This window comes from Elephantulus edwardii, unplaced genomic scaffold (genome assembly GCF_000299155.1).
Source record: "Elephantulus edwardii isolate Elephantulus edwardi_28Jun2011 unplaced genomic scaffold, EleEdw1.0 scaffold00237, whole genome shotgun sequence".
Lineage (NCBI taxonomy): Eukaryota > Metazoa > Chordata > Mammalia > Macroscelidea > Macroscelididae > Elephantulus > Elephantulus edwardii.
Window position 1 is genome coordinate 2,249,594 of NW_006399987.1, and position 27,916 is coordinate 2,277,509.

The 27,916-nt window shown below is 52.0% G+C and overlaps 1 protein-coding gene across 1 annotated transcript; it reads right to left on the reverse strand.

Annotated features, from left to right (window-relative positions):
• Window positions 1-1,287: 1,287 nt before the first annotated feature.
• Window positions 1,288-27,485, reverse strand: TYK2 (tyrosine kinase 2). The gene is made up of 23 exons (XM_006898767.1): window positions 27,290-27,485; window positions 18,540-18,663; window positions 18,220-18,367; window positions 17,735-17,898; window positions 15,908-16,274; window positions 14,856-15,059; window positions 14,625-14,782; window positions 12,382-12,526; window positions 12,149-12,323; window positions 11,970-12,073; window positions 11,709-11,891; window positions 11,390-11,477; window positions 10,542-10,669; window positions 8,695-8,830; window positions 8,454-8,608; window positions 7,702-7,852; window positions 7,179-7,276; window positions 4,713-4,905; window positions 4,190-4,308; window positions 3,128-3,300; window positions 2,832-2,949; window positions 1,503-1,613; window positions 1,288-1,422 (listed from the first exon to the last, which is right to left on the reverse strand). Exons 1-23 carry the CDS (start codon window positions 27,483-27,485, stop codon window positions 1,288-1,290), a joined length of 3,573 nt encoding a protein of 1,190 aa, XP_006898829.1.
• Window positions 27,486-27,916: the final 431 nt, after the last annotated feature.

The following is a 27,916-nucleotide window of genomic DNA, read 5'->3' on the forward strand; positions in this document are numbered from 1 at the left end:
AATGATGGGCAATCTCCCGATCGAGTCACTGCCTCTGAAAACCGGCCAGAGGGCCAGTTAGGGGTCATTTCCAACGGTCTGTTGGGAGTTGGCGCTGCTGATCCGAAGTGACTCTAGAGTTTTAAATCCACGGGATAAAGATGGGCAGTCGCCTCGCTTTCCTTCGACAGCCTCAGAAACGTGCTGAAGGGTCAGTGGGCTGGGTTTTTTCCCCTCTACCAAAATAAAAGTGTGATTCTCCCACTGATGCCTTGAAAAACAGCTGCTTAATTATAGAAAAAGTTTATTTGAGAAAATGTTATAAAAAGTGATGGCTCTTAAAATAGTGGGTTTGATCGGAGGAGCCACAGTACACAAAGGCTTTTAGAAAAGTCTCGTGGCAAAGTCAGGAACAGCCTCCTACAGACACGTGTGATTACATCACCGTCTCTGGTCTCCAGCAGTGGCCTTGGTCCACGCACTCGTGTTAACACACCTGTAATGACCTGGAATGTTTATTAAGCACGTCTTGCTGGCGGTCTCTCTGCTAACCATTTCCCACACACGACCTGGTCAGGTTTCCACACTGGACCCAGGAAGCAGCAGGCAGGAGGGCCCCAACTTTATAGTCAGGAATGGAGGTCACACAGGGAGGATGGGGTAGAACCGGCAGAGTCTCACGTATCCACAGGCCGTGTGGAGCCCTAACGATCTCTGTGTACTCAACAAGGCCTTCTGTGCACCAGGGCCTCCTAGCACCTTTAGGACCTGTGGTAGGTGGAGATTCAGAGGTGGGTTTAACAGTATCCTTCCTCCTCTGCAAATTCTAGTTGCAGCTTCCTGGTGGCCTACAGGTTAAGAAGCTGCCCTGCAATCCCAAAGGCACGTGGTTCAAATCCACCAGCTGCTCCACAGAAGGACGGCAATCTCCCGCAGGGTGACTTAGTGCCTCTGATGACCAGCTGGAGGGTCATCTATGGGTCAGTTCCTACTCCACGGTGCAACAAGAAGTTGGGGCTCCCGCAGAAGCAGACCCATGCCAACTTGGAAAAACAAGGGACCCAAGGACTACAGCCTCCAGGAAAGAGGAATTCATGCGCGGGTGGTGGAGGGTGAATGGGAAAGGCAGGAGTTCAGAGAAGGCAAGAGGGTCAGCTCCACAGGCTTGACTAGCCCTTTGCCCGTCCCAAGCCCCTCAGAGCCTCATGACTAGAGGAGGAAAGTCAGTTCACAGAGGCGGCGTGTCCAGGGAGGAGTAAGGCACAGGGTGGGTGTGGAGGACTCCCGTCTGGGGAACCTGACCCAACCTCAGCACACGCTGAACACGGAGGGGGCCTGGCCCCGGTACTTCTCGTGGGCGGTCTTCAGGATGGGGATGAGGTTCTGGAAGGTGGGGCGGAAGGAGGCCTCTGCTTCCCAGCAGTTCCTCATGAGGTTATAGATCTGGCGAGGGAAGAAGTGGGGCTGTGAGCCCTGCTCTCTGCACTGCCCGATGGCAGGGCAGGGTCACGGAGAGGGCTCACCTCACACGGACATGCCTCCGGCCGAGGCAGCCTCTCCCCTCGGTCCAGCAGCTCAGGGAGCCTCAGTACTGTCATCTGGCCCTGAGTGAAGCCTAGGAGCTCCATGAATTTCTAAAGAAGGAGAGACAATTATTATTCCCCCCCCCAAAAAAAAAGTGGTGCTGTGTTCAGGTCAATGGCTCCCACATAGGAGCTGGACCGCATGGGTCCTGGGTCCAACTCTCCCACGTTTCAGCTGCCTGAATCTGGACTTAGGACTTCACCTTACTGGGCTTCAGTTTTGTTAATCTGTAAAATGGGGCAATAACGATCTCCACTGCCTAGGACTCTTGTGAAAGGGGGACAAATAATCCACCACATTCGAGGCACAGCTGTTAAGGCAACTCTGACCCAAAGCAACCCGAGAGGGCAGAGCAATGTGCCCCAGAGGGTTTGTTTTGCCAGGCTGTAAATCCTCACAGAAGCGGATGGCCTCATCTGATTTCTAAGGAGATACTGGTGGCTTTGAACCGCTGACCCTTCCATTTGCAGCTCAATGCATAACCCACAGTGCCTTCCAGGCAGATAATGCACATCTCAAAAACGCATCGGAATCAAGTGTCTGTAATTACTATTACTCTTCACAACATGCTGGTTTTCTTTTCTCAATTGCCTGATTTGTTGTGCTTGGCATACTCGTGACTCCTCCGCAGAGGCTACAGAGTGATAGGCTGAGGTAGGCACAGGAGCCAAGGCGGGCCAATCAGAGGGCAGTCCTGAGCATTTTGCGGGAAGGGAATCCTAGTTACCACAGCTCGAAAGGCAGGGATACCTCTGTTCAGGACAGCGCTACTGTAGAGAACAGAACTGGCGCCCTACTCACAGCAGCAGCGCAAGATCAATCCTGCCCCTGCCATGCTGGGAATAAAAAAAAAGTAGTAGCGTTTTCTGGTCCAATTTTGTCAATTTGAGCGGGATTTCCGTCAACGACAGTCAAAAGCTCTCTGCACTAGAAAGGACCCATTTTACAGCTCTGAAGACTGAGACTCATAATTGCTTCATAGTTGCTTGCTAGAGTTGGTGTGAGGGCCTGGGATTTGAATATATGCCTTTCTAACTCCTTTAGGGAGCTCCGGTGGCCTAATAGCAAGAAGCTGCGCTGCAATCCCAAAGGCATGTGGTTCAAGGCCAGCAGCAGCTGTTCTGAGAAAGAAGGATGGGCAATTTCCTCCTGTGCGGTTAAGAGCCTATGAAAACCGCTGGAGGATCAGCTACGGGTCGGTTCCGACTCGAAGGTACACAACAAGTCCTTTAGAGAACTCCTGGAGAGAGTGGGGGCCAGGCTCTCACCGTGGGGGGGCTCTGGCTGGAGTCACAGCGGGTCAGCATTTCATACAGCGTGACCCCGAAGGACCAGACGTCTGATGCATAGTAGAACTTGCATTCCTTCAGGCACTCGGGGGCATACCTGGGGGAGGGGTGAGACAGAGAGGAGGGTCAGCCTTCACCTCCGAGCTGAGGGACCTCCCTGGCCTCGGCTGGGGTGCCATCCGAGAAAGGAAAGGTCAGCAGGACCAACATGTGTCCCCTCCACCCTGTCTGCTCCACGTGAACCCGGCACCCTGCCCCTTGCCCCGCCTGGTCACCAGAACACCGGGCTGTCCCCATCCTCGCGCACGCGGTAGTACTCATGGCCTTCGGGCACCGCCTTGGCCAGGCCAAAATCCCCGATCTTGACCAGCCTGTCGTTGTCCAGCAGCACGTTGCGCGCAGCCAAGTCCCGGTGGATGTAGTGCTGCGAGTGCAGGTAGGCCATGCCCTGGGGGCGGGGCGCAGAGGGTGGTGACGGTGACTGGAGACCCAGCTCAAGTGCAGGGGTCCCAGTCCCGAGAGCAGGCAGGATGGCAGCCAGGGCTGAGCAAAAGCGGGCAGAGCTGGGAAGTCGGGGTGGGGTCAAGGCAGAGAGGCCTGGGCAAGGGCATCCCAAGGACCCAGGCTTGCTAATTAACTCGCTGTCGGAGGAGTTGGAACCAACTCTTTATTGATTGATTGACTAATTGATTGGTATTATTTGTGTGTACCGTCAAATCAGATCTGACTGGTACACGAGGAGATTGTCCCTCCTTCCCCGGCAGAGCATCTGGTGGATTCGAACCGTGCGCCTCTGGGACTGTAGTGCAGCTTCTTGCCACTAGGCCACCAGAGCTCCCCCAAAATTTTATTACTTTTTTTGTGTGTGTACCATCAAACCAGATCTGACTAGTACAGGAGGAGATTGTCCCTCTTTCTCTAGCAGAGCATCTGCTGGTTTCAAACCAGGCACCTCTGGTATTGCAGTGCAGCTTCTTGCCACTAGGCCAACAGAGCTCGCTGGAACCAACTCATAACTGACGCTCCAACTGGGTTTCTGAGGCTGTAAATCTCGAGCGGTGCCCACTAATATTTTCTCCCTGGGCACAGCTGCTGGATTCAAGCGGCAAGAAAGGCGCAGCCTTTAAAACAGCGCACCTTCCTAGGGAGTATACCCAGGCTTGCTGGCCAAGTTGGCAGGTGAGGTCCTGGGAGAGGAGTGCGTGGTGCGTGGCCAAGCGAAAGGGCAACTGAACAGGGCCCTGGATGGGTCACGCTGAAAGACCAAGCAAGAAGAGGCAGCACGGGGCGGGCAAGCGCTCCGGAGGGAACTTCGCTGCAGCGGAGGGAGGGCCCACCTCGCAGATTTGCTGGGCGAAGAGCAGCAGCTGGGCCAGTCCCACGTTGTGCCGGGGCAGGTAGTCGCGGAGGCTACCCAGGGGCACGTACTCCATGACCAGCTGCACTGATTTCTCGCCTGCCACCGAGAGGAGCGTTGGTGGCGGTCAGCAGACAAGAGTCCCCTCTCCCCAGCCCTGCAGGGCCAACGCTGGGCTCCCAGGCGCCAAATCCCGTCCACGGCTGGCCCTTGATCCAGGTGGGATGGACCCGCCTCTAACCAGCCCAACTTTTCCAGGTGGGAAGAGGCAACACGCGCCCCGCCCACCCGGGCACAGCCTGAGATTCCGTGGCCTGATTGGCCAAGCTGGCAGTGTGGGCCCGCCTACCTGGGCACAGCCTGCGGCTGCATGACCCAATCGGCCAGGCTGGCCCACCCTCCCGGGCCAAGTCTGTGCCCCGTACCCTGATTGGCCAGGCTGGCCCCAATGGCCCGCCCACCTGGGGTCCTCGCAGCCTGATTGGCCAGTCTGGCCCGCCCACCTGGGTCCTCGCAGCAGCCCTTGTACTTGACAATGTGCTCGTGGTAGAGCGTGCGCAGGATGTCGATCTCGCGCCGCCAGCCCGAGCGGAGCTGGGGGCCGCAGCCTGCTTTGAGGGCCTTCACGGCCACCATCTCCCCAGTGCCGTCGTTGGTCGGGTCGTAGCAGTACAGGCTGACCTTGCCGAAGTGACCCTGGTCAGAGAGCGCGAACACGCAAGACAGTTAGACCCATCGAGAGAAGGCTGCCTTTGCCTCGCAGACCCCTCAGCCACCGACCCAGGTATACTTTACAAAGCCCTGTTGTTAGGTGCCTTCAAGTTGAGTACTACTCATCGCGACCCTGTGGACAGCCATCCTGAAACCTGTCCTATCCTGCGCCATCCTCATCTCTGAGACACTAGGGCCCATTGCTGAAGTCACAGTGTCAATTCGTCTTGCTGGAGGTCGTCTTCGCTCACCCTCCATCTTTCCAAAGATGTCTTTTTGCAAGAAATTGCACCGCCTAGCTACATGACCAAAGTATGAAAGGCCAAGCTTGGTCATCCTTGCCTCCAAGAAACACTCTGGCCGCACCTTTCCCGGGACATATCTGTTAGTTTTTTTTGGTAGTCCATGGGATGGATATTCAGAACTCTATGACATCACAACTCAAAGCCCTACGTCCCGCCAAAGGAACTCTGGTGACTGGCTTGCTAATCCAAAGGTGAGCGGTTCAAATCTGATTGGATGCTTCTCAGGAGAAAGATGTCCAATCTCCCATAAAGATATACAAGTCTCAGAAACCCGAAGAAGGGCAATGTTACGGGAACCTGGCAGTGGGTCTGGGTTTTGGTTCTGAAGCTGAGAAGTGGCCCTGCCCACATCTCCCTAGACCCTCCTCCAAAAAAGCCCTTGTTGTTGTTATGTGCCTTCGAGTCGCCTACAACTCATAGCGACCCAATGTACAACATCCCTAAACCCTTCTCTCTCCTATGTCAGACGAAGCTTCAGAATGAAACTGGGCTGCTTCTTAGAGGCAAGGATTCTGGGGCTTCTCTCCAGGACAAAACTGTTCATTTTCCTAGCAGTCCATGGTATATTCAATACTCTTCTCCAGTACCACAGCTCAAAGGCATTAATAGGTTCAGCCTAGAGAGGGTTAAACCAGGCTGCTTCTTAGAGGCAAGGATTCTGAAGCTTCGTCTGACATACTTTGGACATGTTGCAAGGAGGGACCAGTCCTTGGAGAAGGACGTCATGCTTGGGAGGGTGAAGGGACAGTGCAGGTGGGGAAGGCCCTCTATGAGGTGGATTGATTCAGTGACTGGGGTAATCGGGATGGGTGTGTCAGAGGCAGTGTTATTGGCATAGGAGAGAGAAGGGTTTAGGGATGTAGGGAGGATAGGAGAATTGATGCCTTTGAGCTGTGGTGCTGGAGAAGAGTATTGAATGTACCATAGACTGCCAAGAAAACAAACAGATTCATCGTAGAGAGGATTAAACCAGGCTGCTCCTTGGAGGCAAGGATTCTGAGGCTTCATCTGACATACTTTGGACATGTTGTAAGGAGAGACAGGTCTTTGGAGAAGGACATCATGCTGGGTAGAGTAGAGGGACAGCGCAGGAGGGGAAGACCCTCTATAAGGTGGACTGATTCAGTGATTGGGGTAATCGGCATGGGTGTGTCAGAGGCAGTGCGATTGGCACAGATAGAGCAGGGTTTAGGGCTGTTGTACATAGGGTCACTATGAGTCGCAAATGACTCGACGGCACATAACAACAACAACAAGGCTGAACCTCTTCGTTTTCTTAGCAGTCCATGGTATACTCAATACTCTTCTCCAGCACCACAGCTCAAAGTCATCAATCCTTCTATCCTCCCTAGTCATTGTCCAACTCCGACGCATAACAAGTTACTTAGCTTCCCTTAAATTTAAAAAAAAATTCTTTCCTTAAATACTTAGTCCCATAAGTAACTTTCTTCTTCAAGAAATAAAGCACAAGGGTTGAATTATATGGGCACCTCCTTACGAAATTCTAGTAACTTGCTAAACAACAAGCAACAGATGAAAAAGAAAAAAACAACACCCAAAACCCACAGCAACCTGATTTCCAGCGTTCAGAGATAAAGTCCTTCATCTAACTACTCGTTTTCAAGGCTCCTTCCTCTAATCCTCAGGTACCCAATTTCCAGATCATTCTAACGTCAATACTTAATGTCCTAACCCATCACAGCTATCTCGCTTCCAGCCACACTGTCTAAGCTTTGCCCATGAGTGGCTTCAGGCTAACAGTGGACCTCTGTCAGATGTCCACAGCTGTAAATCTTTGCAGGAGGGGACTGCCCATCTTTCTCTCACAGAGCAGCTGATGGAGTCACCCCATGTTAGGCATCATGCTATCCAGGCTTTGATAGAAGGTTTTCTTAGCTTACCCCAACTCCCCTCTGCCAGGTGGCTTCCTGGCAGCTTAGGCCGCATCCTTACCTCGCCCAGGTCCCGGATCTTTTTCAGATAGCGCTTGTGGAAGACCGTAGGGTCTGATGCTGGTAAGTCCTGATTCACAGCCAACAAGTCCTGGAGGTCTGGAAGGGGTGCAGAGGGTGAGGCCTGACCCTCTTCCCTCTCCACTGGCCCATGTTTTAGGGTGCACAAGAAGTGGACACCAGTACCCTGCATCTTACCCCAGGGGTGAGGAAATCGTTTGTTTGCCCTAAAATTTTGCAGAAGATGTAAATTTCAACTCTTATCCCAAAGGCACAGAGCCAGCTGCATCAAAACCGACTGAGGGGTACTGTAATATCCTAAGGACCCAGCTTTTCAACAGGATTGGAAAGAATAAAAACAAGGAGGGTCTAAATGCTCCCCAAAAGCTGCCTCTATGGAAGACATTCCTCAGGCTCCCAGTAGGCTCTCCTCCCGTGAATCAGCAAAGGGTCCTTGTTGGTGGGGTCCCACCTCCTCTACCCTGTCCCCAAGCCCCGGGTCCTGGAGGTGGGACAGGACTCACTCTGAGGCTGCAGCTGAGTGAGGTCCCGCAGGATCGTGCGGAAGGACGGCCGCTGGGCTGGCTCGTACGTCAGACACTGGCCAGTGAGGGTGGCCAGCTCCAGGCAGGAGGGCTCGGGCAGCTGATGCTGCTTCTGGTAGAAACGCTCTTTCTGTGGGGGACAGAGAGCCCTCCAGTGTCAGGATCCCTTCACAGGGGGGATCAGCCTCAGGAGAACAGCAGGCCTGGACTGGCCAGGTCTCTGCCCCTGTTCTTCCCATTCTACAGATAAGGCCATTGAGGCTCAGCCACCAGCAGAGGACTTGTCCCTGGCTGCAGAGTCAGGACTGGAATCCAAGTCTAGCTGACTTGGACGTGCTGTACCTTTTCTCACCTCTGCTCCTGGTCCCTCCTCCCTCCGCCCCCCAAGGCAGCCCCTGAAACCATGGCTCCCAGAGGGCCCCAAGCCCTGCACAACTTGCACTGTCACTGGGTAGCCTGTGACCTCATGAACCTTTCTCTGGCAGCTCTGTCAGGGTGGGGTATCCTTGGGGTCCCCCCAGGTGTACCTCCCCTTTCATAGCCCTGGCTCCTGGAGCCAAACAACCTGTCCCTGGCTGGCTTTCCGAGTGCTTGTTCTTGCATCTGAACCCCGCAAACACCTTATGAAATCAGGGTGGTAAGTCATCCCCAAAGGCCATATGCAAAAGGATTCTGGGTCCCCCACCGAATCCTGCATGGGCCAAGCCTTTTTCAGGGTCCTGTGGCCATACCTCGGAGGGGCTGCGGCCCTGCAGGGGGGCCTCACCGTCAAAGCAGATCTCCAGGAGCGTAGCTCCAAAGCCCCACTTGTCGGCTGCGGTGCTCAGGCTGCTGGCCCCGCCGGAGAGGCACTCGGGAGCTGTCCAGGGGATGCGCTCCACCCACTCTGGAGGGGGGTAGGTTTGGAGGTCACCGAAGGTGAGGAGCACCTTGGGAGGCCTGCCCCAAGCCCAATCCTGCCTGGGTCCTCACCCTCCCTGGAGAGGGCTCCCAGGCCCACGCCGGGGTCACTCAGTTTGATGAAAGGGCTGGTGCCCTCTGCCAGGCCTGGCCGAGCCAGCAGGATGTTCCGGCCACACACATTGCCGTGAACCAGGTTCTTGTCCTCCTAGGATGGGCAGGAGAGGGGTGTCCTCATGGGGGTGGGGGTGCAGACCCTATTCCAGTCCCCGATCCAGGCAGCCCCGGCTGTTAAGGACAGCAGGGTAGTAAGGACATTCATTGTCCTTATCAGAATACTAATACATTGTGACAGGGCACCACTGGGTACAGAGCTGGCGGACCAGAGAAGGTCACTGCTGTCCTCAAACCTGGGCCACCGGCTCATTCCCCAGGGCGTCCACCCGGTGACTGCTCTCCCTCCAATCTCAGTGCCCTCAGCGGACCTGAGCAGAGAAAACGCTCCCTTGACCTTCCTCCCGAACTCCAGCTCTTCTCCACTTTGTCAGCTCTGCCTGGGGCTGTTCGGTGCCTCCAGTCGATTCCCACTCATACTGATCTCATGGGAAAGAATTGCCCCCCAGGGGCCCCTATGCGGATTGCCGGGTTTTAAATCAGTAGAACCACCAGTGGGTTTGCACTACCAACCTCTGGGTGAGCGGCTAAGTGCCTAACCGTTGTGCCACTCCTAAACTCGCTGTGGGTGAGTGAAATCCAACTACGGTAGGTAACGCTCTAGAAGAGGACTAGCCCCCAATAAGGTTTTCAGCGAGCTCTGGTGGCTGAGTGGTAAGGAATTGCACTACCAATGCAAAGGTTTGTGGTTCGAATCCACCAGGTGGTCAGTGAGAGAAAGATGGGCAATCACCTAGTTTACTGCCTCTGAAAACCAGCTGGTGGCTCGGTTACGGCTCAGTTCCAATTGGTTGGTGTGCAACAATAATGGGGTTTCCAGAGCTGTATTCTTTAACACGTTGCCACAAATGACAGCAAATGTGTTTCTAAGCACAGTCGTCAATTTAGAAAGTGTACGGCAACGTGTTAAACAAGCAGACCGCCCATCTCTCCGCCTTGCCGCAGCTCGTGGGTTAGAACCGCCAGCCCCTCAGCTGAAGACAATGTGTAATCACAGGTCCTTGTGGTTATTTTAACAACTACTGTGCACATTGTCTTGTTGGTCTCTCCCCGTTAAACTGCTTGGTTCCCAGGACACACTTCTGTTTTTCTGCCTGATATGTCCACACGGTCTGGGACAGGGTGAGCCTCCAGGGTGTGCTCCCTGAGCACTGAGTGCCTGGGGGCTGCTTAGAAACGAGGTGACTGAGCAGAAGGGTGGGACGGATGACAAGTGTGTTCTCAGCAAGGCCTGGCACGCCAAGCTGAGGAGCAGGGCGTTCTCCAGAGGGCGACGGGAGCCACAGGGTGTGTGAGTTTAAGAGGTTCTGACACCAGGTGGGGTGCTGGAAGAGTTTCTGGGGTCAGGGATCAAAAGGCACTATCTGCCCAGGGATAAAGCTTAGAAGGCAGGAAGGGGCTGGCATGAAGAGCCAAGGGAGACAGTAAACAACAGGAGGATGTGGGGCGAGCTCTGGTGGCTTAGTAACAAGAAGCTGCACTGCAATCCTAGAGGTGCGCGGCTTGAACCCACCAGATGCTCTGCTGGAGAAGGAGGGACAATCTCCTCCTGTACCAGTCAGATCCGATGTGACTTGGTGGAGATCGTAATGCATGTCGTGAATCAACATGCTTAGGAACTGTTACGTAGAAAGCAGTGTGCTCTGTAGAACAGAGTTCCAGGGGGAGCTCTCCCAGGGTCACTGTGTGCACTGGGGTCTCTCCAGCCCTCCCCCGTCAACCAGACCTGTCTCCAGGCTACACACCAGGTAGCTGAGGGCGCTGGCCAGCTGCTGGGCCACCGCCACCTTCCAGGTCACAGGCACACGGCCCCGCTCCCGCCGCAGCCACGTGTCCAAGGGTCCGTGCTCCACAAACTCTGTCACTAGCATGTCTGCGAAGGCCCAGATGTTCCAGGGGTTTCCCACTGGACCCACATTCCAGGGCAGGACTGAGGCAGGGGGCTACAGACTAGGACTGTGGTGGGTGGTTGTCAGGACAGGGGTGGGGGGTGCGGGGGCAAGCAGAGAAATGCACCCAGGTCTGCACTGAGGTAGGTGCAGGGGCAGAGGGGTGAGGCTGGAGCTGGGGCTGGGAGAGGTGAACTGGACGTGGTAAGGGTGCAGCAGGAACCAGCAGGATCGAGTTTTGGGGAGGGGGCAGAGGTGTACAGGGTGGGGTTGGGAGTGACTGGTCTGGGTGGGCCCATGCTGGGGGGTATAAGGCAAGAGACAAAGAGACATGCGGCTGGGGGCTGGGTGACCCAGGGATTCTGAGGGACCTGCAGAGGGGCAGAGGTAGGACTCTGAGCAGGGTTCATTTACAGAGCTGAAGTCTAAGAGAATAGGGCTAGGGTTCTACGGGGTCACAGTGTTAATGGACTTGGACAGAAGGGTGCAGGGCACAGGGCGGTAGAGGAGTTTAGGTGGTGGTTGGAGCCTGAAATGGAGTCAGGGTGTAGCCAGGGGTTGTGGTACATGTGAAGGTCAAAGCATAGCTAGGGAAGGGGGTGCAGGCTGAGGGTTAGGGTGCAGTAGGGGAGGGGGAGGTGAAGGTTGGGGCACAGCAGGGAGTAGGAGGCAGACCAGGGACAGTGGACGTAGGTGACACTCACTCTCAGAGCCGTGCACGCACACCCCGTGCACGAAGGCCAGGTGCACGTGGGAGACCTGGCTCATGAGGCTGGCTGTCTCATAGAAGGCCTGCAGGACAGAGCAGGTAGGTCAGGGGCTCCCCGCGCACACCGCCCCCTGCTGGCCGTCTTGTAAAAGGCCTGCGGGGACAGAGCAGGTCAGGTGGCTGCTGCCCTGCTCCCCACCCCCCCACTTCCCACCCCCCAACTGGCTGTCTGGTAGAAGGCCTGCGGGAACAGAGCAGGTCAGGTGGCTGCCGCTCTGCTCCCCCCCCATGGCCCCCTGACCAGCCATACTCACCAGAGCAATGTTATGGTGACTGGGGTCCAGCACCTTGAGCACCACTCGAAGCTCCTGCCCACGGCCCCCACTGGGCTCAGGGGGGTCCCCATCATCCTCCTTGTCCTCCTCAGGGCCCTCGCCCCCTACACGCAGGAAGCCCTCATACACGTTGGTCCTGGTGCCCTGGCCCAAGTGGGACAGCTGGGGAACAGGAGGGAGAGAACGTCACTGTGGTCCCATGTACCACCCCCAGCAGCCCCTGCCGGGCCACGCTCACACCTGGGTGATGTCCTCCCGGCGGATGCGATGGAAGCTGAGCTGACTGAGCTTGAGCGGCCTGGAGCCGGCCCGCGGCCCCCGCAGGATGATGAGGTTGGAGAGCTCTGGTGGTGGGGGGCCGAGTCACTGAGGTGCCCCCCCCATGGGGGCCAGTCCCGCCCTGTGGGCCCCTGCTGTACCTCCTGGTCGGGGCAGGCAGCAGTGTCTCAGGGAGAAGCTGTGGTCCCCTACACGCAGCGAGCAGCCCTGCAGGGCCGTCCGCAGCGCCCCCACGCTGGGGAAGGACCGGTCCCACCCATCCAACGTGAAGGTGCCGGCCTGCTGCTCAATGGTGAACTTCCGCAGGCGCAACCCCTGCTGGGAGTTGAGGGGTGTCAGCGGGGATCCAGGCAACAGCACCCCGGCCCCCCACCCCCACCCCGCCTGCCCATGGCCCACCCGGGCCCACCTGGTCACGCTGGGCCACTGTGAGGAGGAGGCGGTTCAGGTGGTTGGTGCTCCAGTGGACAAGGTAGTGACCGTCCTCGGGCCGGAGCTTGGCCAGCACAAATGGGTCCCTGAGGGGTGGACAGAAGGACACCATCAGGCTTCCAGGGCCATGCGGAACCCACACCTGGCAATGAAGGCAGGGAACCTGCCAGGAGTGGAGGCACTCATCTAGGTGGGACAAAGAAGGCTCAGGGGCTCACACGGTGACAGTGGCCCAGGCCTAACAACTGTCACAGGCAGACACCCAGAGACACAGGCACAGCAGCTGGACACAGAATAGATAGCTGGTCAAGCTCAAAAAAGACAACAACCGCAGATACAGCTGGAGCTGAGTCACGTGGGGACATCAACGCTGCACACCCAGCGAGGACAACTGTCACAAAGACAGGCAAGTATGAAGTGACATGGCCTCAGGGGCTCCCACATGCACACGGCCCACAGACATGACAGAGCTTTTGGCCTTAAGAAGGGCAACATCACTTCCCCCTCTCCTGGTGGAGGACCGGGGCCAGAGATGACCTTGGACACCTCCAGGGGCTGAGTCCCCTGTCCCAGGCAGGAGAAGGGACATCCAGGCACTGGGCCAACAGCCAGACAAGCTGATGATCAGAAATCCTTACCCAGCAGCACGCAGGACATCACACGCTTGCCCGCTGACCACACAAGCTGACAACTTACAGGGGCCTTTATATAGTCACACACGTTAAGAGATTCTCAGAGTGACCCTAAAGAAACCATAACTGCCACTCAAGCAGATATACACACACCCATGTTTATTGTGGCTTTGTTCGCAATTGCAAAGAGCTGAAAACAACCCAAGTGCCCATCAACACACGCATGGATAGAGAAGCTGTGGTATATTCACACAATGGAATATTATGCAGCATTGAAAAACAAGGAACTCATGCAATATTATGCAAAATGTGTGACCATGAAGGACATTATGCTCAGTGAAATATCTCAGTCACAAAAGGACAAATATTGCATAGTGCCACTGTTGTAAAACGGGACTGACATTGGGGTTGAGAAAAGACAGAGAAGGAGAGGAGGAATGATGTATATTGCATTGGAACAGAAGAGAGAGAGAACTGTTTAAAAGGGATATGTGATTGGGTACTATTGTCATGACAGGAGTCCAGAATGAAGGCTGAATAGTGGAGTGGACTTAGGGGGAGGGATTGCATAACAATGAAAGAGTTTTTTTTTTTTACTTTTCAAGAAGAGTGAATTGGGGGGCAGGGGGTGGGTAGGGAGAAAAGTGCAACAATTAATGATCGGAAACCCTAAGTCTCTATAAACTTTGATTAAAATGAAAAAAAAAATAGTTACTCAGAGTGACAGGCGCAATGCCTTGGAAGACACGCCCGCAGAGGCCCAAGTACCCACACAGACATCTGAACAATGGCCCACAAGCACTTGTCCTACACCTGGTCCCCCTTGTCACCCATCCTGTCCCATGCACAAGCATCAGTGGACCCCCAACACAGCCATGGGACAGACATAATCATGTCCTCTGAAGATCCATCCTGGCCTTGGCATCTGTCAGGAGGATTCTGTTTGCAAATAGGGACTTGTGTGCATGGTAACTGGCCGTCCTGATTGGGCAGGTCTTAATGTCATCACTTCTCAATTATAAACAGACCAGAATGGACTTGGGGAGACACACGTGGGAGCCACGTGCCATGTGAGGACCACCTACAAGCCGAGGACATGAACCCGGAGCTACCGGCAAGGAAGAAGTGACACACGGCTGGCACCCTGATGGGGACTTTCGGCCAGAAGTGTGAGAAGCTAACTCTGTTCTTTAACCCCCTGCCTGGGGGGGGTTTCTGTTACAGCAGCACCAAGAAACAACCAGAAGCAGCTGTTCCATGTCTCAATGTGCACAAGGATGGTCCCTAACACACACTCCCATGTTGATACAACCACCCAGACTCGCTCTCCCTAAAGCCCCAGTGTGTGTGTGTACACGCGTGCATACACACGTTTACAAGTACAAACACAGGCATGTACACCTATGTAAGCACACACGTGTGGTGCACATGCCCTCGCACAGGTACACACGTGAACACACACTCCTCCATGTCCAAGTCACGCATGCCCCACGTCTTGCGCTCAAGGTGGCAGCCAGGGTGGCGGCTGTCCCCCAGCCCCGATGGCACTCACAGCAGGGGTCCGTGGATCCCATCCTGGATGCTCATCACCAGCCGTGGAGGAGCCACCTCGCGGCACAGGTAGTGGTTCGAGTCGACCGTCAGGCGGAAGTAACCATCCAGCAGTGACACCAAGGACAAGGTGGTGGCCCGGGAGGGCAGCGTCAGCTCCTGTGGACAGCAGGCCTTCAGGCGGGTGTCCCAGGCCCTGCAGGCCCAGCCTGGCCCCAGCCCCGGGCCCCACCAGGCACTTGTTGTCCTGCCGGTGGACGCTGATACGGTGATCCTTCACCACCAGGTGGCTGATGTCCTGGAAGTCACAGAAGGAGGACCAGGGGAGCCCCTTCGGCCTGCTTGCTGGCTGAGCGTCCACCTCTTGGACCTGGGCTTTCCTCCCAAATGGTAGGGCTTGACGCCGCCTGCTGCTCCCCGCGCTGTCACAGGAAGCCTGGAAGTCCGGCACACAAGGCGGTGAATGGCGTGGTCAGGCCTTTCCTGCGCTGTGCTTTTCCCAGGCTGCAGACACCTGCCCACCAGCCCAGGGAATCCCGCTTCTGAGGTCCAGGGGCAGGACAAGGGAAGCCCATTCCAGAAGCCTGACCCTCAGGAGGGCAAATAAAAATGAGCCTCTCTGATGAGGGAGAGAATAGTTTCAAAGTAATAGATTTTAGGGCATTATGATTATCATAAGAGTCTAGAATGAGGGTTGCAGAGTGGAGTATACTCAGGATGGGGGTGCGTGTGAGGGGGATTGTATACCAATGAAGGAGTTTTTCTTTTGCTTTTCAAGGAGAAGAGTGAACTGGGGGTGGGGGTGGGGTGGGTGGGGAGAAAAGTGCAACAATGAATGAACGGAAATCCAAAATCTCTGTAGATGTTCATTGAAATTAATAATAAAAGAAGAAAAAAGAATGCGCCTCTCCAGAGGTACGATTCTCACTCATTACCGTTGAGTCAGAGCAATTTCTAACAGACCCACCACTGGGTTTCCAAGGCTGTATACTGAGCAGGGGACTGTCCATTTCCCCCAAAGAGCCACTGGGGGATTCGAACCAGCAGAGAGGTGCATTAGCCCTTTTGTTAACAAATCCCTATGGACTACACCTCTCCAGAGCTCCTCCCTATACAGACCCTAGAAATGAAGTCACTCCCCAAGAAACAGTTCCAGGAGCCAGTGGGGAAGAAACCAGTCTTGGGCATTCACATACATTAAGTACACACGTCACCAAGGGCCGCCCACCCCCAGCCCTTCCTGGACCCCCAGAGTGGAGGAGGCGGCCGCCATGCCCTGCTCACCTCTGCCTGCACCGGCCGCCACTGAATGCCCCGGGTGCCCGTCACCAGCACCTCGTAGGTGGCGGAGCCGGCAGCCCCCTGGGGTCCCTGGTCCAGAGAAGCCTGCCCCTGGCCGGGGATGGAGTGGGGCTCCCCCTCTGCCTGCGTCCGCAGCTCCAGGTGGCACACGCGCACGTGCTCGGTGGCAAAGCGGGGCGCCAGGCGCTCGAGCGTGGCCAAGTACTTGACCATGACCAGCTGCTGGGAGACGGAGCTGGGCTGGAAGGCCTGCAGGAACCTGCGGAAGATGCGGCGCAGGCGCAGGCGCGTGAGCGCGTTGTGCTGCCGGATCTGCTGTCGGAAGGAGCGCGGGATGCAGTCCTTGAAGCTGCAGGGACGACGGGTGGGGGGCCAGTCAGGGGCTTGGCAGGGGCCAGGCGCCAGAGGCTTAACCTTGCTGAGCCGCAGAGCTTAGAAAATAGGTGTCACGTTATAAACGTGGAAAGAAAACCATGAAGGGCCAGCAGAGGGGGGCAGGCGGGGTGGTGCGGGCACCGGGACTCCGGAGTTCTAACATGTAATGAGCTCTGGAGGGTGATATGCCAGACTGTTCCTTAGAAGACGGGATGGTGGGTTCGAATCCACCAGGTGCTCTGCTGGAGAAGGAGGGGCAATCTCCTCCTGTATCAGTCAGATCCGATTTGACTTTGGGCAAGTCACTTATCAAGAGGGACCAGTCCCTGGAGAAGGACATCAGGCTTGGCAAAGCTGACAGGTGCTCAAAACAGAGGAAGACTCTTGGGAAGGCCTGGTGGCTTAGTGGCAAGAAGCTGCACTACAATCCCAGAGGTGCGCAGTTCAAATCCACCATATGCTTTCCTGGAGAAGGAGGAACAATCTCCTCCTGTACCAGTCAGATCTGGTTTGACGGTACACACACAATTAAAAAAAAAAAAAAGAAAAGAGGAAAGACCCTCATGGAAATGGACTAACAGAGTGGCAACAGGCGAGGTTTGCACAGGCGCGACAGTGTGTTCTGTTCCACATGGGCTCGCTATGAATCAGGACCAACTCGAGGACACCTAACAAATCACGTGAGCATCAGGGACCTGATCAGGTGCTAACTGGAAGGCTGGAGCGTTCAAGTCCACCTGGAAGTGCGTAGGAAGAAAAGCATGGTTCCACCAAATTAGCCACTGACAGTCCTCTGGAACAGAATTCTCCATGGGCTGACAGGAACCCAACAGCAACAACAGGCTGGCTGGCTGAGTCTCTGGCATTTTGAGAGAAGCAGGTATTGCTTTGTTTTGTTTTGAAATCATCAATGTGATCACTAATAAAAGACACCTTCCCAGAAAAGAACAACAACAAAGCAAGAGAAAGACACTTTCCCCTTGCTGTTGAACTGATTCAGAACCCAGCGACTTTACAGGACAGAGAACTGCGTGTAGGATTCCCAAGACTGTCAATCTCTCCAGAAGCCAACGGCCACCACCTTCTCTGCAGGAGGAGAGAGGTAGCTTCAAACTGCTGACCATCTGGCTAATGGTCAAATACTTAACCATGTTACCACCAGGGGTCTTTAACAATAGGCGCATGTAGAAATTATTGAGGTGACATATCTTCTGTTAGGTGTGTTTTCATCGGGTCCCCCCACCCCTTCCTCTCTTCAGTGCATTCCCTTCCACCATCCGCTGCCTTGCACCTGACCACCAGCGTGGCAAGCCTTGAATCCCAGGTCCCTGCCACTCGGGCTCTCCTCAAGCCCAGGATGCAAGGTCCTCCCCAGCTGCAGAAGCTCAGATATTTTCAAGCCCTACTCAGAGCCGCTCCCCCACTCCCGGTCACCTGATCTTTTTGGCCACCTCCTCCAGGGGGATGCCACGGAGGAGAGCGAGGTGGCAGAGATGCAGAAAAGCCATGCCCAGGCTCTCATTCTTAAAGTGGTGGATCTCCTCCTCGCTCGACAGCTCCCACAGTGAGGCCACATCATTCACAAACTCATGCTTGCCCTGGAGGGAGAGGAACCACAGAAAGGGAGGTGTGAGAACTCACTCACTGCCCTTTGGAAAACCCTGGAGAAGGGGTGAACAGTGATTGTCCAGAAAGGGAAAAGAGGCAGCATGCATATCTCTTCTGCCAACTTCCGTGCCTCTGGCAGACATCACTAATCAATCAGAGCACATTCCATGCATAAGACAGGCAAAGGCTCCCAGATGGCAAGAGTTGAAATCTACTGACAATAAATACTGAACTTAGGTAGGAGTAAATGTCTCTCAGTGGCTCTTGAGTCCCCACAAATAGTCACCCCCCACCCCAAGCCCTGCTCACACCTGTTCAAAGATATATTCAAAGGAGGCTGGGTCTAGGAATTGTAGCCCTTGGTCCGCGTGATCTGAAGATGCTTCAGCCCCAGGAACCCCACAGCGGTACACAGTTGGCTCTTGAGAATTCATGCCATGCCAGTTGCGGAAATAAAACCTGCAGGCAGGGAGGGGGCACAGAGGGGGCTCTTGAGTGCAACCACACTGCCCTGTGGCTCCCGTGGCCACTGCCCAGTGCTGGGGCCCGGGGTCAGCACGGCTTAGCTTAGCTCCAGGAAGGAGGTAAACAGAAGAATACGGAAAGAGCCTTTCAGGGGATCTTTGCTCACCTCATGCGGAAGTACAGAATGAGGCTGGTATCCCTGGGGATCTCCAGGACATGGTTTGGGGGTAACCACACTTGGGCCTGGGCATCGAAGAGAGCAAAGAGATTGAAGCAAGATGGGGTAATGCCTAGAACAGAGGAAAAACATGGTCAGGGGTCAAGTCTGCTGCCATCAGTCCTATGAGCCTCTACTCCTTCTACTTCCCTTTGCACACCATCCCATAACCTTCTCACCTGTCAACAAATGCTCACGGAAGACAAGAAAACAGAAGCATTAACCCAGCTGTGGCATCACAAGAAAACTACATTTCCCAGTTTCCCTTGCAGCGAGGATGGGGCCAAAGCCTATGAACTGTTTTCTGGCCAATACGATGTGGGCAAAAATGATGTAAGTTTTGGGTTGATCACTCCATCCTCCTGCCATCTTCCTTGCCCCTGGGATCAGGCACACTTTATTCTTTTTTTAAAAAATTATTATTAATTTTAATTAAAGTTTACAGAGACTTTGGATTTCCATTCATTCACTGTTGCACTTTTCTCTCTGCCCACCCAGTTCGCTCTTCTCTTTGAAAAGTAAAAGAAAAATTCTTTCATTGTTATACAATCCCTCCCCCCAAGTCCACTCCACTGGGTAGCCTTCGTTCTGGACTCCTGTCATGACAATAATACCCAATCATCTATCTCTTTTAGACAGTTCTCTCTCTCAGTTTCAGTGCAGTATACATAATTTATCCCATCTTTCTGGCAAGCAAGGTTGTGTCATCTGCATAATGCAGTATGCTGATGAGTCTTCCTCTGATCTTGATGCCACAGTCCTACTTTTTCTTTATTTTTTTTTATTATTTCCCCCCACACATTCCTCCTCTTAAAGTCCAGCCTCTCAAATGATTTGTTCAGCAAATCTACTGAACAGACATGGAGAAAAAATACAGGCCTGTCGCACACCTTTCTTTATTTTAAACCATTCAGTGTTTCCTCACTCTGTCAGACTACACAGCTTCTTGGCCTAAATATTTTCATATGGGCACAATTAAAGTGTTCTGGAATTCACATCCCTCTTAATATTAGCTATATTTTATTATAATCCACACAGCCTTTGCGTAGTCAGTAAAACACAATAAACATCTTTCTGATATTTTCTTTCAGCCAAGACCCACCTGTCATCAGCAATGATATTCTTGGTTCACAGCCTCCTCTAAATCCAGCTCGAATTTCTGGTAGTTCTCTGTCTTAAAAACGCCATGGAGCATAGGTTGTAATCAACTTGATGGCAACAGGTAAGTTTTTTCATTGAATTGCAATGTGCATTTATTGGACCAAGCAATTCTACTCCACTAGACACTTCCTGTAGACACTCAGCACATGTGATTCAGGGGGTACAGAGAAGACTGTTTAGAGCTGCCACATTTCATCCTAGACTCGACATTGCTGGTGGCATATGGAGCTTAGCTGACAGAAGAGACTACCAGGAGTTGTTTACTTGTGTTCTATGACTATGCAAAGACATTCAACTGTGTGCCTTTTAATAAATTATGGATAAAATTGAGAAGAATGGGAATCCCAGAAGACTCAATGGTACTTATGCAAAACCTGTATGTGAACCAGTATGCAACTGTTAAAACAGGACAAGAAAATACTGTGTGGTTTAAAATCAGGAAAGATGTGAGTCAGGGTTGTATTCTTTTTGTTTGTTTTTGTTTTTTTGCAAGAGAAACTGAGGTTTATTTAGACGTTCATAACAGACTATGAACGGGTCAGGACAGACTGACCAGGGTTACATTCTTTAACCATATCTCTTCAGTCTGTATTCAGAAACTGGACTATCTGAAGAAGAATGTGGCATCAGGATCAGAGGAAGACTCATCAATAATCTACTCTATGACAATGGCAAAATCTTGTTTGCAGAAAACAAGACTCTAAGCACTTACTGATGTAGTTCAAAGACTTATGTACAGTACGGATTACACTCGACATAAATAAAAACAGAAATCCTCACAATTGGACCAATAGGCAACATCATGTTGTTGTTATATGCCATCTAGACGCCTGCTACTCACAGCGACCCTATGTACAACAGCTCTGAAGCCTGCCCTGTCCTGAGCCAGTCTGACTTCGACACACCTACCCCCATTACCCTAGTTACTGTGTCAATCCATCTTATTGGGGTTTTCCTCTCCTATGTTGTCCTTTAATCCTTCCGAGCACGATGAATCAGTCCCTCCTGGCCACGTGTCCAAAGTATGTGAGACAGAGCTCTTGCTTCCAAGGAGAAACTTGGTTTCACTTTCTCCAGGACAGACCTGTTTGCTCTCTTGGCGGTCCATGGTATGTTCCGAGACTCTTCTCCAGCACCACAACCCAAAGCCATCGATTCTTCCCTGTCATCCTTAGTTATTGTCCAGCTCTCTGACACATAAGAAGTAACTGCGAAGACCATGGTCTGGATCAAGCGCACCTTGGTCTCTAGACTAACATCGTTGCTTCTCAGTACTCTGGAGGGGTCCCTGACAGCAGATTTTCCCAGTGCAATTTGTCTTCTGATTTCTTGGATGCTGGTGCCAAAAGTACTGATTGTAGAGCCGAACAAACTGAAATAATTAATCTCAATAGTCTTCTCCATCTTATCACGGTGCTGACAACTGGCCCAGTAGTGAGAATCTTTGTCTTCTTGATGCTGAACTTCAACCCATATTAAAGATCTTGATTTTCCGCAGTAAGTACTTCAAGTCCTCCTCAGTTTCAGCAAGTAAAGTTGTTTCGTCAGCATCGTGCAGGTTGTTGATGAGTCTTTCTCCAATCCTGATGCCACATTCCTCCTTACAAAGCCTAATGTTTCACAAATAGATTGAAAAGGTGTGGACACAGGACACATCCCTGACACAGTCCTTTCCTCATTTTGAACTGTTCAGTGTTGCCTTGCTCTGTTCTGAGGACTCCTTCCTGGTCTGAGTATAGGTTTCACATGAGCACAATCAAGTGTTCTGGGATTTCCATTCTCCTCAAGGTTAGCCATAATCCGTTGTGATCCACACAGTCAAATGCCTTTGCATAGTCAAAGAAACATAGGTAGAAATTCCTCTGGACTCTTCGCTCTCGGCCAAGATTCATCTGACATTGGTAATGATGTTTTTAGTGCCATGACCTCTTCTGAACCCAGCTTGTATTTCTTGTAGTCCTCTGTCGATACTCCAGCCATTTCTGGATAATCTTCAGGAGGACTTTGCTTGTGTGTGATGTTAGTGATATTGTTCAATAATGTCCACACTCTGTCAGACACCTTTTTTTGGAATAGGAATAAATATGGATCTCTTCCAGTCAGTTGAGCAGGTGGTTGTCCTCTTGATTTTAGGGCATAACCTGGTCAGCACATCCAGGGCAGCATCTGTTTGTTCAAATACATCAACTGGCATTCCATCAATTCCAGGGGCCTTGTTTTTTGTCAATTCCTTTAGAGTAGACTGAATGTCCCCATTGCCTCTTGATCATATGTTGTTTCTTTTTTTTTCTTTATTATGTTGTTTCTTGAAATTCTTCTGTGACAGCCAATTCTTTTTGGTACAGTGACTGTGTACACAGTCTTTCCATGTTCTTTTTTAAATTTTTTTTAATTTTTATTGTATTATTTTTACATGTACCGTCAAATCAGATCTGACTGGTACAGGAGGAGATTGCCCCCTCCTTCTCCAGCAGAGCATCTGGTGGATTTGAACCATGTACCTCTGGGATTACAGTTCCATGTTCTCTTAATGCTTCCTTTTAACATGTGGTGGTGGTGTTATGTGCCGTTGAGTCGCTTGTGACTCATAACAACCCTATGTACAACAGCCCTAAACCCTACTCTGTCCTGTGCCAATCTCACTGCCTCCAGCACACCCACCCCCATTACCCCAGTTACTGAATCAATCCACCTCACAGAGGGTCTTCTCTTCCTGCGCTGTCCCTCCACCCTCCCAAGCATGATGTCTCTCTCCAAGGACTGGTCCCTCATTGCAACATGTCCAAAGTATGTCAGACGAGGTGTCAGAATGCTTGAGTCCAAGGAGTAGCCTGGTTTAAACCTCTTCAGGATGAACCTGTTCATTGTCTTAACAGTCCATGGTATATTCAATCCTCTTCTCCAGCACCACAATTCTACTGCTATCCTCCTTAGTCATTGTCCAGCTCTCCGATGCATAGCAAATGACTGCAAAGACCATGGCCTGTATCAGGCCTACCTTAGTCTCCAGATAGATGGAGAGAAAAATTGAGAGAAAAGTTGTCAAGGATTTCATTTTACTTGAGTCCACAAGACCCATGCAAGAGTCAAACCAAATGACATAACGCACTGGGCGAATGTGCTGCCATGGACCTCATTAAAGTGCTGAAGAGCACAGCTGATTCAACGGCACCTAACAACCACTTCCTTATAGAAACAGATTGCCAGCCACCTCTTGGTCCTGTGGAGCAGCTGGTGGATTTGAACTGCTAACCTTTTGGTTTGCAGCCGAGCCCTTAACCCTCGTACCACAGGGCTCCTTACAATTCAAGTAGATGAAATCAAACTGCCCTTCAGGGTTGCTGCACCTGACTGGACTTCCCCCAAGCAGGAGGAGAATGTTTTCCTTGTGACAGAACTTCTCACAGAACCAATCTCATTCTCTGCTTTAACCTTCCGTGAGAGAGCCCAACCCCCTTAGCAGAGAGTGGCCAGGATGTGGCCCCTTGTCAACTTTGCTCTCATTTCAGTTCTTACTTCCTCTTCCCAGCCCTTGAAACTTTCCAGTCCCTCTGAAGGTCTTCTGCTTCCTCAAGCAGAACCTGATCTCTGAGCCCTCTGCACCTGCTGGTCCCTCCGCCTGGCGTGTATCAAATCACCTGGCTAACGTGCAAGTCTTTATTATTATTATTATTATTATTATTCATGAAAGTTTACAGATATTTTGGATTTTTATTCAATCATTGTTGTACTTTTTTCCCTGCCCAACCTCCCCCCGACTCTTCTCTTTGAAAAGTAAAAAAAAATACCTTAATTGTTATAAAATCCCTTCCCCCAAGTTCACTCCACTATGCAGCCTTCATTCTGGGCTCCTGTCATGACAATAATACCTAATCACATATCCCTTTTAAACAGTTCTCTCCCTCATCTGTTTCAATGCAGCATACATAATCTATCACATCTTTCTCAGTCTCCCCTCAACCCCAATGTCAGCCCCATTTTACAACAGTGGCACCATGCAGTATTTATCCTTTTGTGAGTGAGATACTTCATTCACTCAGCATAATGTCCTTCAGGGTCACCCATTTTGAATAATATTTCATGAGTTCCTTGTTTTTCAATTCAGTGTAGTATTCCATTGTGTGAATATACCACAGCTTCTCTATCCTTTCGTTGATGGCACTTGGGTTGTTTCCAACTCCTTGCTATTGTGAACAAAGCCACAATAAACATGGGTGTGCATATTTCTGCTTGGATGTCAGTTATGGTCTCTCTGGGGTATATTCCCAGTAGTGGAATTGCTGGGTTAAATGGTATTTTTTCCCCCTATTTAAAACAATTTTTATTAATTTTAATGAAAGTTTATAGAAACTGTGGATTTCTATTCATTCATTGTTGCACTTTCAAATGGTATTTCTATTTGTGACTTTTTTTTTTTTTACTTTTTTTTATTTGTGACTTTTTGAGAAAGTGCCATACCACCTTCCATACCGGTTGCACCATTTTACACTCCCACCAACAGTGAATAAGTGTTCCAGTTTCTCCACAACCTCACCAGCATTTGTTGTTTCTGTGCTAGTCTTTTAAGGAATGGTCACTGCGGTGAAGAGCAGGGCAGTGTGGAAATCTACTGGAGGGCCCAGATGTGAGGGGTGTGGAGGCGTTGTTGTTGTGTACCATCGAGTCAGAACCGACCCGTAGCTGACCCTCCAGTGGGTTTTTAGAGGCAGTTAATCTCATGGGGGGAGACTGCCCATCCTTCTCCCATGGAACAGCTGGTAAATTCGAACCATATGCCTTCGGCATCTCAGCACAGCTTCTTACCACTAGGGCCAGAATTGTCTGAAGAGTGGGGTGCATAAGACCCCTGGGAGAGGCCTTCCTGTCCTCTGACAATTAAGTCACATTTTGACACTTCTCAGCTCATCCAGGGAAGAATGGCTAGGTCCTGCCATGCTGGCCCCCACGACCCTCAGGAGGCACATTTAAACTCTAAACTCCACAGCTATTGGACTCTGATTCTCTGGAGCCAAAGAGAATGAAGGAAACCAGAGAGTCAGAGAAGGAACTAGTCCACAGACTTAACAACCCACGAAACCGCCCATCTCAGCTACAGCCTCTTCTAAACCTGCCACTGAGGGGCATTAGCTCACAGCTGACCCTCCAGTGGGGCTTCAGAGTCTCTAAATCACACAGGAGGATGAGGTTCTCAATCTTCATCCACAGCGGCTGCTGCTAGATCCGAACCACCAGACAGGCACTGGCTTGGGGTTACTGGTGCACCCACGGACCACGTGACCAGAGCTCCTCCTCTAAGGCAAGACCAGAGGAGTAGATGGTGCCCAGCTCCCACTACGGACCACTCTGGCCAGGAACACAAGAGAAGCTTCCAGAGAGAATGGACGAAAATGCAAACCAAAATTCAAAATCTAAACCTGCTGGTCCAACAGTGACTAGAGGAACCCCCAAGACTAGTGTCCTCGGATGCCATTTGCCCCTGAAGTTACTTCCACAAGGTCCCCTTTCAGCTCGATGTTGTTGTTATCACACGCTGCTGAGTCAGAACCAACTCACAGCTGACCTTCCAGCAGGTTTTCAGAAGCTGGAAATTGTACAAGAGGAGACGGCCCATCTTCCTCTCACGGAGCAGCTGGTGGATTCGAACCACATACCTGCCTGGGTTGGCAGTACAACTCCTCCTTTATACACGAAGCCACCAGAGCTCCTTCCAGCCCAAAAGATTGGCTTATAGAATAAACAGTATCACCCATGAGTAATGTGCTCCCTTAAATGACCAATCACAGGAGCCCAAACAGCCGATATTTACCCGCAGGCCAAGATGTAAAGGCAGAACAGGGAAAGGCAACTGGATGAAGGCACACAGAGCAAACAGACTGGAAACAGCGAGCACCAGCACACTGTGAAAACGTGGAACCGATGCCCCGCAACAACGTGGGGAAAACCGTCATATGGGAACTCAATTGGCTGTGTAAATGTCTACCAAAACCCCACAAAATAAAATAAAACTCTAGTGTTTCAAATCCACCAGAAGCTCTGCTGGAGAAGGAGGGGCACTGTCCTCATGTACCAGTCAGATCTGATTTGACAGTACACACATAAAAAATAATAACGCATACCCATGTTTATCACAGCTTTGTTCACAATAGCACGGCGCTGGAAACAACCTAAGTGCCCATCAACAAACGAATGGATAGAGAAGCTCTGGTATATTCACACAATGGAATACTACGCTGCATTGAAAAACAAGGAGCTCGTGAAATAGTATTCAAAATGGGTGACCCTGGAGGACATTATGCTGAGTGAAATATCTCAGTCACAAAAGGACAAATACTGCATGGTGCTACTGTTGTAAAACGGGACTGACATTGGAGTTGGGGGGAGACTGAGAAAGATAGGAGAAGTAATATATACTGCATTGAAATAGATGAGGGAGGAAACTGTTTAAAAGGGATATGTGATTAAGTATTATTAACACGACAGGAGTCCAGAGCGAAGGCTGCACAGTGGAGTGGACTTGGGGGGAGGGATTGTATAACAATGAAAGAATTTTTCTTTTACTTTTCAAAGAGAAAAGTGTACTAGGGGGGAGGTGGAGGAGTGGGCAGGGAGAAAAGTGCAACAATGAATGACTGGAAAGTCTCCCTCGTGATCTCCCTCAGGGCTGTCCCGTCCACTCACACTCATCGAGACCCTAGGGGACACAGCAGAGCTGGCCCACTCGGTTCCCAAGGCTGTCATCTTCACAGAAGCTGACCGCAACATCTTTCTGCCAAGGAGCAGATTTGAACTGCAGACTCTTTGATTATGAATGAATGAAAATCCAAAGTCTCTGTAAAGTTTCATTGAAATTAATAATAAAAAAAATTCGAAAATTCGAAAAAAATTAAAATTAAAAAATAAATAAATTTAAAAAAATTAAAATAAATTCTCAACTCCTCTCTCTGGCATTTAAGACTGGCAGGGGGTCACCACCATCTTCCCACACGAAGGTGGCCTCACTCTGGCTCCCCCAGCTCCCTCTGTGACCCCCATAATCTGTTCTTCTCACAGGAGCCCATGCACATGCACCCTCTGCTCACAGCCCTCTCCAGGGCTCCCACTTCGTTCTAGGAAAAGCCAACATCCTCCCGGGACCTCTAAGGCCCTATCTCCTCCCTCCCTCTCGCCCTCAGGGTCTTTGTTCTGACTGTCCCCTCAGCCTGGCACCTTGTCCCCCTACCTATCTCCATTGCTCCTCTTGTTTTCGCTTGAATATCACCTTCTCAGGGAGGCCTTCTCCACCACCCCCAGTCCCCCCACGTCCCTTCATTGCAGAGTGTTCCATACAAAAACTTAGCCCGCCCTCCTTTCTTTGTTTCCCACTAGGGCACCAGCTCGACCAGGGCGGGGAGTTGGGGGCCAGCAAACAGTAGGTGTTCACTCTGTGTCTGCTGAATGAGTTGTCAGAGAAAGATGAAGGGATGGACGGAGGATGGACCCAGCCATTGCCTCCGCTGCCCCCACCCCGAACGGCCACGTCGATCACGGCCACCACTCACCGATTTTGTGTGCGATGTGGATGCAGATCTCCTCGGCCATCAGGGTGGCTTCACTGAAGGTGACCCAGGGATCCCCGCCACCTGGGCCGGCCCAGTGCAGAAGCACCCGCAGGCCTCCCCAGGAGACCATGGGCTGTGCTCCGTCCCCATCAGGATTGCTGCCTCGGGTGGTGGTCGCCCACTGACACAGTGGCATCCTCTGGACAGTTGCTTGGCTGGAGATGGACAGTCTGTCAGTACCCAGGCTTCAGCGCTGAGGATGGGGTCGAGTGAGGTCTGTCCCACAGCAAAGGAGCAGCCTCTGAAGACCACCCTGAACACATCAATCTTCTGTCTCTATATCGGCAGGCTGAGGCCCATGCCAACGACCCCTACCCCCATGATCTCACTCATGGCTATCCCGTCCACTCACACTCATCATGACCCTAGGGGACACAGCAGAGCTTGCCCACTCGGTTCCTAAGGCTGTCATCTTCACAGAAGCTGACCACAACATCTTCCTGCCAAGGAGTAGATTTGAACTGCAGACTCTTTGATTAGTAGCTGCGTGCATAATCACTACGCCACCAGGGCTCCTTCATTCATTCTGTTTTTGTTGTTAGGTCAAGTCGAGTACGACCCATAGTG